The sequence below is a fragment of the Acartia tonsa genome, chromosome 10 (genome assembly GCF_053477335.1).
Source record: "Acartia tonsa isolate MP-2025a chromosome 10, ASM5347733v1, whole genome shotgun sequence".
Taxonomy (NCBI): domain Eukaryota; kingdom Metazoa; phylum Arthropoda; class Copepoda; order Calanoida; family Acartiidae; genus Acartia; species Acartia tonsa.
The window spans coordinates 34,202,061-34,212,098 of NC_137269.1; the positions used below are offsets into that span (position 1 = coordinate 34,202,061).

Below are 10,038 nucleotides of genomic sequence, written 5' to 3' on the forward strand. Positions count from 1 at the left end.
AACTTTTATTTTAACTGTAAAAATATCCTCTAATTATTTTTTTTTTGTAATTTGCTAACTAGAAAAAATATTTCATGTAAATTTGCTTTGCGTTAATGTAATCATTTGCTATTAATATTTTTGCAATGCTTTAAAGCTAGTTATCCGCTAATGATTGCACACACTGAAGCAGACAGTCTCTGCAGTCTATCTATCTATATATTTATATTTCTGCTATGCGACTTTCTATTTCCAGCCCTTTCACAGTGAGATAAATTTTTCAAAATAAGAGTTTTAAGTAAATCTGCTAATTTAAAATATTTTAATATGGGTAAAAGCTTATTCTTTAAATGTAAGTTGAAGCAATTAAATAATAATCCATTGAGCTTTTTATATTTTTTAGATACCGCAATATTATATGAACAGGGGGGGGGGGCGGGGGGTATTTATCACCATCCAATAATACGAAATTGGGGGTAAACTGCCCTTCTCTTTTTTTACTCACAAGACTTTACAACCCCTGGTAAATCCCTGTGCACGACAATGTTTAAAAGATTAGGTACTCTTGATGGCTGACTTTGGTAATATTTTCCTAAATCCACGAATATTTCACTGTGCTTTCCTTTTCTTCGCAAACAAGAGAACAAAAACGGACGGACACAGTGTGATAATTTGTACCTGTAGTTAAATATTTATATTCTACACTAGTACAGTTTTGTCTGCTGTCAGGTTGTTATTTTTATTTAGAGTAAACAAATAATGTGATTTAGGGTTGTTACCTGCCAATTTTGCCAGTAAATTTATCTTTAACTTCAATACACTAAAGAAAAATGCAACTGTTAAAATTAATACAATTCTTTGATTTTGGGAAGCTCAAGATGGTTTTAAGCTATTAACCTTCTCCCTTCCCTCCACCTTTAAAAACAGAGGACTAGGCCACTTTTAATAATAAAAAGTGACTTACTATATATAAACGAACACTGGTTAGGATGCTTTCCTACAAAGTGCCTGCGAGCAATGAAATCCCCCCTCCCCCACCGTGCAATTTGAAATAAAAAATATAAGATTTTCCTTACCAACCCTTAATTATAAATATTTGCTTACTGTAAATAAAAAATATCTATCTGCCAGGCAGAAGGATGGGGTCTGAACAGGATACCGCCATCAAAAAGGTTCCAGTGTTATGTGAAATTTAAGTAAATTCTCGAGGACAGAGATTAACTACAAGTTCTTATTTTTAAAGTTGTGCTTTTACATAAACTGCAGGTTAAACAGTGATCCCACCCTTATATATAATAAATAAATGTAAAACTAGGGCGTAGTTTTTTACCATGCGGTGGACCCTAACTCTGCAGGGAATTATTCCTGCAGTGTTACCTGGTACCCAATATAACCTAACCTAATCTGACCTTAAGTAAATACAAAAATTTATACCCTCTCCCTAATTTTTTATTTATTTCATATCAAAGAGGGGGGGGAGGGGTTAGTGTTTACCAGGGTACTTTGTGTGAAAGCGCTTGGTTAAACTCTATAGATAACCAGTATAACTAAAGCTCTTATTTTGGTATACTAACCCTGATAACCCCTGAAATAAATCTTATACCTTTGGATATTTCAAACATGCCATAAGTTATTATTGAATACAAATGTAAGTAACAAAGATAACATAACACTGCTAAAAAAAAGGCTTCCATCAGAGTGCTTGTCTTGATATTTCTGAACTGTACACTGTGGCTGGCTGGCAGCTGTCTCTTCCTGTACCTGGAACGACCATCTGAAGGTTTATTTTCAATATATACATATATTCTTTTTTTCACCATATTTATATTTCCACCAAATATAGTATTTTGAATTAATGAAAAATAATTTCATTTTAATAGGGAAGGGGTAATTTGCTTATAACTATTTGGGATGTACATCAACTATCGTCTATTGTCTCATCCCTGATTTTTAATCCATCTATTTAGCTGTTCATAAGTGTGGTGTGAGGAGAGTAAAACGAGATTTTCTGGATGGTTTATGGACAGAATCTAAAGGTTTGACTATTTCAAATTTTATATTTAAAATGTTGACGATTCGATCTTCTCTTCAAAGCAAATTATTTTTTAAAAATCAGACGATTTAAACTATTCATAATTCGGGGCCCAATATATCTATTAGAACGTGTTCACAGTGCAGTGCAGTGGTATGAAAGGGAAGTCAGGTTTTTATTCATCCATATATACACTGTTTTATCTCATAGGATAAAGCTTGCTTTTAGGAAATTATATTGTTTAGCAATTGCGTTGCTAGTATTATTGTAATGGAATTTCAATAACTAAATATAAACATATATATATATATGATATAAAAATGTACATTTATAAGATTTTACTAGTTTTGTTAGCCCCGAGATGCCGAAGGCATTATGAATGTACATTTTCAAATTAGTAGAAAACTGGATATAATACGATACGATACATGATTTTTTAGTGTAGCTGAGAATTGATTTTTACCCAGCGGATATTAATCGGGTTTAAAGCCATACCGGAAATGTATTTACTTGTCATCAAAAACACATGCATCATTATATTAGGGGCATCTGAATCTGACTGGAAAAGCTTGGCCCGCAAGAAATTGGAAACATTTGAAAATGAACTTCAGGAATAAGATGATTAATTTTGGATTACAAAGCAACAAGGACAATTATATGATGTCCATAAGAGGCGTAGCAATAAAAGTTTTTCGAAAACTTTCATGAAATCAGAACGGTAATGTATTATACAGTACAAACAACGGCTCACATTTTAGATACAGAGTTGCTTGAAATTAAGTTAAATATGGAGTTAATTAAAAGAGGAAAATAAAAAATCACGAAACCTTTCAGAGCAATATTTAATATATAAGAGAAACAGGATGTCTTTCTGCCTGTCTTTCTGTAACTCAAACTTCTTATAGGTCCTCGGAAGGTTTATAACTATTTTTGGGGAGGATACCTCAACCTCCTAAGTCTAATAGCCCATACAAAAATTATCCCCACAAAAAATCTTTTAAATTAAAATAAAAAATGGAGGGTTGTTTTAACAGTATCTTCTATAAGTGCCCCTTGATACCTTAAGTGGTGAAGACGTTATTACTTAAATAATAGAGATTTAAAGTAGGGTTGGGCCGGATATCCGGTTTGGCCGGATATCCGGCCATTTTCAATATCCGGCCGGATACCGGATATTAAAACTATCCGGTTACAGGATATTCGGCTGATTTTTGACGCCGGATATCCGGTAATTTGCCGGATATCGAACGTTGGCCAGATATACGGCCAGAACCGGATATCCGGATAAGGTTACCATGTACCACCATATGATTTTAATCTCTAAAATGATAATTAGGCCGCAGTCGAAGCTGGGTTGAACAGTTACTCTGACGCAAATGTGTGGACTGTCAGTAATGCTCTCTTCTACACATTCACTATGTCAACAACCATAGGCATGGACAATTTTATCTTATATTCCAACAATGGATATATGATATACGTAGATATCATGACAGGGGAAAAATTGTTGTCAATTTAGCTTGCTAACATTGATGTCATTTATTGGTCAGAGGGGATTGGTTAAAGTGGGTGGTTTGGGCGCAAGGTATCGTTAATTTAGTCAGCTACACGTTTCATTTTAAGATGATCCGTTGTAAGATCCCTGTAACTAAAATCATTGACCCTCATAGTGCTTTGTTAAGCACTGATTACTCCCTCCCCTATTTTTTAAATACATTGAAAATAAAGACCGAATATATAGGTACCCAAAGGTTCATAAACATGCTTCCTCATTCGTTTGCTTAAAAATTTTTTGATACTTAGAATCTTGATTTTTATTTTTTTTCATTGTGTCAAAACTCTTAAACTAATAGTTTTCTTCTATAGAATTAATCGTCATTTGTCTTATTGATCAATGATTTAAAACATAATTTTATTGGCTATAAAACTTTAAAATATAAAACTTACATGTTACAAGGTTACGGGTCTCTGACCCCTGCAGGTCCCTACGTTCGTCTTGCCAGCCTGATGTATGCTGCTCTAGCATGTCCCCTGGCCGCGCTACTTATTGGTGATATGGCTGGCCTTATTCATATGGTTTCTGAGCGCGCAGGAATTCATACTTTGGAAAATAAGGCTTCTCTGAAAAGCGAAGCTCAATAAATTATACAGTCGGACAAACGAACATTTATTTTTTTAGAGCGAAAGCAATTTTACGGCATTTTTTTGTTTCTGGGGAAAAGGAGACTTCGGACTGTTTATAAACACATTATCTCATTGGTTAGCTTAAAAATCTTTTTTTAAATTTCTTGGATCAAACTAGCCGTGTTCAAACGTTTCAACCAATAATTAAAATCTAGAGATGAGGAATCTTTGTTTATAATAGTTGAAAATGTACTTTAATGTATCTTCTATTATCCTATTCCTTAAGATCTATGATAATCTTAAAGTATCAATATTAATAAAAGGAGTGAATGTGAGCAGCAGCTTCAGAAATGCCCTGTTTCTCATTGGTTGCCATATGATAACGGGCATGCTTCTATTTTCATATCTGTTTGAGTGGTCTCCTGAGGATTCTCTGTACTTTGTTGCTACAACTATCAGTACTATAGGTACATAGATAGATAGATAGATAGATAGATAGATAGATAGATAGATAGATAGATAGATAGATAGATAGATAGATAGATAGATAGATAGATAGATAGATAGATAGATAGATAGATAGATAGATAGATAGATAGATAGATAGATAGATAGATAGATAGATAGATAGATATATAGATAGATGGATCGATGGATGGATGGATGGATGGATGGATGGATGGATGGATGGATGGATGGATGGATGGATGGATGGATGGATGGATGGATGGATGGATGGATGGATGGATGGATGGATGGATGGATGGAAGGATGGATGGATGGATGGATGGATGGATGGATGGATGGATGGATGGATGGATGGATGGATGGATGGATGGATGGAGGGATGGATGGATGGATGGATGGATGGATGGATGGATGGATGGATGGATGGATAGATAGATAGATAGATAGATAGATAGATAGATAGATAGATAGATAGATAGATAGATAGATAGATAGATAGATAGATAGATAGATAGATAGATAGATAGATAGATAGATAGATAGATAGATAGATAGATAGATAGATAGATAGATAGATAGATAGATATTTGTTTGAGTCTGAGGATTCCCTTTACTTTGTGGCTACAACTATCAGTAGAACTATAGGTACATAGATAGATAGATTTATGGATTTATTTATTGATTGATTGATTCGGGTTCTAGACCTCTCCACGCATCTTGAAACATACTCCCTGTCTTATAATTGCGGTGTAAAGCGTTCATTCGCCCGATGACAACCAACCATTTGATTGCACGACCTTTGTCTAGAAGCCCTAACTGTGCATGATAATGGGTGTACCTGTTCATGGGCCAGGGTATATCTTGCTATTGTTGTCACACGCATGACATAGCAGCAGTAGGTACCATTATTAATGTCTCTAGGTAGTTGGTTGCCTGATGGATGGATGTATGGATAGGTAGACATAATATATTCATCGCAAAGAACTATTCACTATCTTCTTAATCTTTTTTACTCTAGGTTTTGGAGATATTGTACCAGAGAACACATTTGCGTATCTTCTTTTCTTTGTTTACTTTGTAGCTGGTTTGGCTATCTATGGTGTCTATCAGGTAAACAAATATACACGTGATTTTAACAGTTACTAGGAAAGGGATGAAAAGCGTCTAAAATAAATCTTTCTCCCTCCCTAAAGAAACTTTCATAATTGACATGAAAGCCATAGTTGGAGGATTTCTTTGAAAATAAAGGGATTAAGGTGGATAAAACGGTCCAAAAGTTCCTCCTCCCCTTGAATATAAAATTTTCCCAATAAGTTGAATAAATGGTATTCATATAAAATTAAAGTTGATGAAATGTACTGTAATGTTTTATTTGACTCTTATAATAAATATTGAAAAGTGTGACATATTCTTTAAAAATAATTAATCCCTCAAGAAAAGTTTTCATAAGATCATAGACACATGCTAAGACAGACAGATCTACCCCCCCCCCCCCCCCACATGTACTTAATATATTTTTAATGTGTTAGGACCACGTGGTAGGTTGGCTGACCGAAAAGGTGGACGGTCTGTGCACCAGACTAGAGCCAAGAATTGCAGTTGTAACTGAAGAAGATAAGAAAAAAGCAGAATAGAAAACAATCAAACACCTCAAACACCTTACCCAATGAAAATTAACAAATTGGTATAATAAAAAAAAACAGTGAACCACAAATTCCCCCTCCCTCCTACCCCTCACTTTTATTTTACTATTCAAGAATGTTTTATTTTGTATTTAACGTGCCTTGTATACCTAACATACAACCCTACCACCCCCCCCCCCCTCTTTCCTCCTGGGGGTTCAACCCTAAAATTCTAGTATTAGATGCATCAAGAAAAGTTAAAAATCTTATAACATTACTAATTACCCTCCCCTACCCTTTTTTTAGTTTCATAGCTTCTCTGTAAAAAAGTTTATGTACGTATATACGAGAAATCTATGTATGAAATGCATATGTGCTCTAATAAAAGTTAAGTGCAATGTTTCTATACCCCAAAACGTTTTTTTTTATCGCTAAGCATACAGGAGCATCTTAAATTTGGAAATTGAAAAGATAAAAAAGCATGGACCAATTGATATCTTCCCTGAATTCGAGAACTCGGTAATTAAAAAAAAAACCTATTACTTTATGTTTTGCAAAGGATTACAGTAAAAAATTATACTGCATCAAAAATGTAAAAAGATACTTTTACTGTATTACAATTTACTGTTTGTTGTTGCTACGCTTCATATGAACAAAATTTTCCTTATGTATTTTTTTCTGAAAAAAATGTATCTAAAAGTATTTTAACTTAATTTTATTTTCAAGCAAAAAATTAAAAAGAATATATTTACAAAAATGCTCAATTCATTAAATGATGGTGCTTTACAATAAAATTTACAAAAAAAAACTAACATAATTTAACCCTTATTTTGTGATCAATATATTGTATTTAACTTTTTGATATAAAATATATTTTTAAAAAGTAAGTATCTTATTCTAGATTCTGTAGCCATATCCTTATTTAAAAGTAATATGATGTCTGTCTGTGTGTGTTTAGCGATGGAAGACGCTAACCGCTAAAACAATATTTTGATCTACTGCAGTTCACGGTAAAATATTGCTGGTAAGCAATATTTTCAAAAATCTATGAACTTCAAAGGCTGCTAGCTGCCAAATGGTTGAACGTACAGATCATACCCGCACACCATTTTAAGCGGTATAAGAGAGCCTACAAATAATCTGTAATAGCCATATCCAATGATGCACAGGAAAGGCTTCACTGAAGAAAAAACGTGTAAAATAGGTCTTTTTCGCGCATTTCTCTGCACTGCAAGATAATTATACATTATTGATTTATGGCTATTCCAGATTATTTTCAGGCCTTCTTATACCGCTTAAAACAGTGTGCGGGCATGATCTGTATATTCAGCCGTTTGGCAGCTAGCAGTCTTTAAAATTCATAGATTTTTAGAAATATTGCTTACCAGCAATATTTTACCGTGAACTGCAGTAGATCCCAATATTGTTCTCATTAAAATAAAGGTCCAGGGAAGGTGTATATCTACATATATCCCTCTTAGAGAAATCTTCACTATAGTGCCTCAAGAATCCTCGGATCATGAAAAGAAAACGAAGTAGCGGGTTTTGTCGTATTTTCACAGTAGCTTTTTATAGGTTAATTTAGGTAAATGTTAATGATTGCCACGCAGGGCTAGGAAATTGGCCCCGCAGTGGCTAGAAATAGGAAAAAAGCTACTGTGAAAATACGACGAAACCCGCTACTTCGTTTTAATTCTTTCCATGATCCGAATCCTCTAGTATCTAGCCTTAAGGAAACAGAGCAATTCCACAAAAAAAATCCATTGGCAATAACCAAGGTTACGGAATTGAATATATAAGACAAAGATATATACTATATACATCGGTCTATATAACCCCTTTCCTCCTGTCCAGTTTTGAATATTTTAACTCAAGGAACATATTTACCTATCTAACTACATCATGTAACTTTATAACTAAAAGAAAATATCATAAAACCATCTAATATTAAAAACTAAACACTTAAAACTAAAAATAAACCATCATTGATGTCGGACAACCATGCCTCACACACACACAGAAACAAAATATTCAAGGCCAAAAATATGTACTCTAATATCTAGAAAAATCTTGAAATATCATTAAAGGCTAATTTGTGTTGCTAATTTGAAACTTTAAGGAAAGGTACTTTATTTCCTGGAAAACTAAGGATGACAACATCCATGAAAGCGATGTTAAGCCCAGTGTTTATGATAACCTTTTTCTTGTTAGTTGGCTTATTAACTGAGGGGACCTTTGTTGAATTTTGATTGGTTGGTTCATTGTGTTAAGTATCTCAACGTTTTAACCACGTATTGTAATCTACAGAAGATTTTGTGTATAATTATCGGGGATGTATAACAATTTATCGGCCATTGACTAATCTCTCAGATCCCAGGGCCATTGAAAAATCTGGTAATTGTTTGTTGCATACATTTATACTTATTACTTGTTGTGCATGTCTAATCTAATAGATCTATTATAATTATGGAAATGTCAATGTTGAACATTTTAAAATGTTTTTAATGCATCTGAAATCATTTGTTTTGAATTGATGTATAACATTTAGAGAGAATCTTACAAGAACAAATTTGTACATAACTAGAGCAGCAAAACTCAAAACATGATAAATGGTGGGTGATGGGGATCGTTATTTTAACCAGCTACTAGTTTCACTTTATTTTAGTACATGATAATCTAGGTGTAAAGAAATATTAATCGTTGCCTTAAAACTTTGCATACCTGTCTTAATTCTCGATATTTTATTAAAGTTTAAGCAGGGGCGTCCAAACTTTTTTTTTTATTTGGGGGGGGGGGGAGGGGGGTAATCACCCAATTAACCCCCCCCCCCTGGACGTCTATGAGTTTAAGTATGATATTAGCCGGTCTGAAGCTTTTAAATGACTGAAATATCTAGAAGGAATATATTTATAAGTACGACAGCTAATGACAAAAGCTAGACAATAAAAACCAGTTTACTGCAACGTTGAAATCATGAAATGCATAGAAAAAGAACAGTAAACTTAGATATTTGACATATTTATTGATACAAGGTTTTAATTAAAAATAATCAGAAATACACCTGATTACCTGAGTGAATTAAGATTTATTTTTTATCTAAACAAATCCAACTACAATAGTGTGTAGCTGTGATCTTAAAGATAATGAATTTTTTAAAAGTTTTGCAAAGATTTTTCTATTTAAGAAGATAAATCGATAAATATTGTATGGTTTGATCAATTTGGCCAGTAAGGTATATTGTACAAAATGGGAATGTTTTTTGGTGCTTTACACCTACACCTACACAAACAATATAAAGTATATGTTTATTTATCAAATAATGATTTAATTTAATATAAACCCGTGCACCATTTCAACAACCCCGCCTCTCACCTTCACCGTCAAAAGTCATAGTTCCCCTTTAAAAAGATTTTGTCTCCATTTTAACAAATAAAGGCTTTGACGTTTAGTTTTCAGGTTTCAGAGCGAGTTCTGAGCTCGATAGGCACTTTGAAGAAAAGCACTAAATTTAAATTTAGGAAGCAGTAACTTTATATTGTTACTGCAGGCTAGAATAGAAGCATAATAACATTTTGTTACTCCAAGAGAAAAAATGTTAAAAGAATTAAATCACCTAGCTGCAGCAATAATCTTTTGTCTAATATTCAGGAAGGTTTCATATTTTTATACATTAAACTGTACGATTATTTTTAAAAGTATCCTTTGTTTTTTGTTTGTCCGTAAAAATCTCTCTGGACATTTTGGGGAAGCTTTACATAGGTTCTTGGGTAGATTCATACTATTTTAATTTTAAATTAAAGAGGAATTTATATA

General features: G+C 33.3%; 1 protein-coding gene across 2 annotated transcripts; it reads left to right on the forward strand.

The window, feature by feature from the left end:
- The first annotated feature begins 609 nt into the window (after positions 1-609).
- LOC145329952 (potassium channel subfamily K member 4-like) lies at positions 610-7,112 on the forward strand. 2 transcript variants are annotated; one of them, XM_080174440.1, is made up of 10 exons: positions 610-708; positions 1,111-1,151; positions 1,666-1,759; positions 1,947-2,015; positions 2,555-2,620; positions 3,346-3,444; positions 3,969-4,101; positions 4,457-4,602; positions 5,622-5,713; positions 6,133-7,112. In XM_080174440.1, the coding sequence occupies exons 2-10, from the start codon at positions 1,119-1,121 to the stop codon at positions 6,235-6,237; spliced, it is 837 nt and encodes a 278-aa protein (XP_080030566.1). In that variant the 5' UTR covers positions 610-708; positions 1,111-1,118; the 3' UTR covers positions 6,238-7,112. The 2 variants fall into 2 exon arrangements, with proteins under 2 accessions (XP_080030566.1, XP_080030567.1); XM_080174441.1 differs by having other exon boundaries at positions 659-708; positions 1,115-1,151.
- The last annotated feature ends 2,926 nt before the right edge of the window (positions 7,113-10,038 follow it).

Bases quoted from the DNA above. Each gene is read 5' to 3' on its own strand.
- LOC145329952 (XM_080174440.1), top strand. From the start codon at position 1,119: ATGGGGTCTGAACAGGATACCGCCATCAAAAAG. The intron at 1,760-1,946 runs GTTTATTTTCAA...CCATCTATTTAG, and splicing joins CCTGGAACGACCATCTGAAG to CTGTTCATAAGTGTGGTGTG. The intron at 5,714-6,132 runs GTAAACAAATAT...TTAATGTGTTAG, and splicing joins CTATCTATGGTGTCTATCAG to GACCACGTGGTAGGTTGGCT.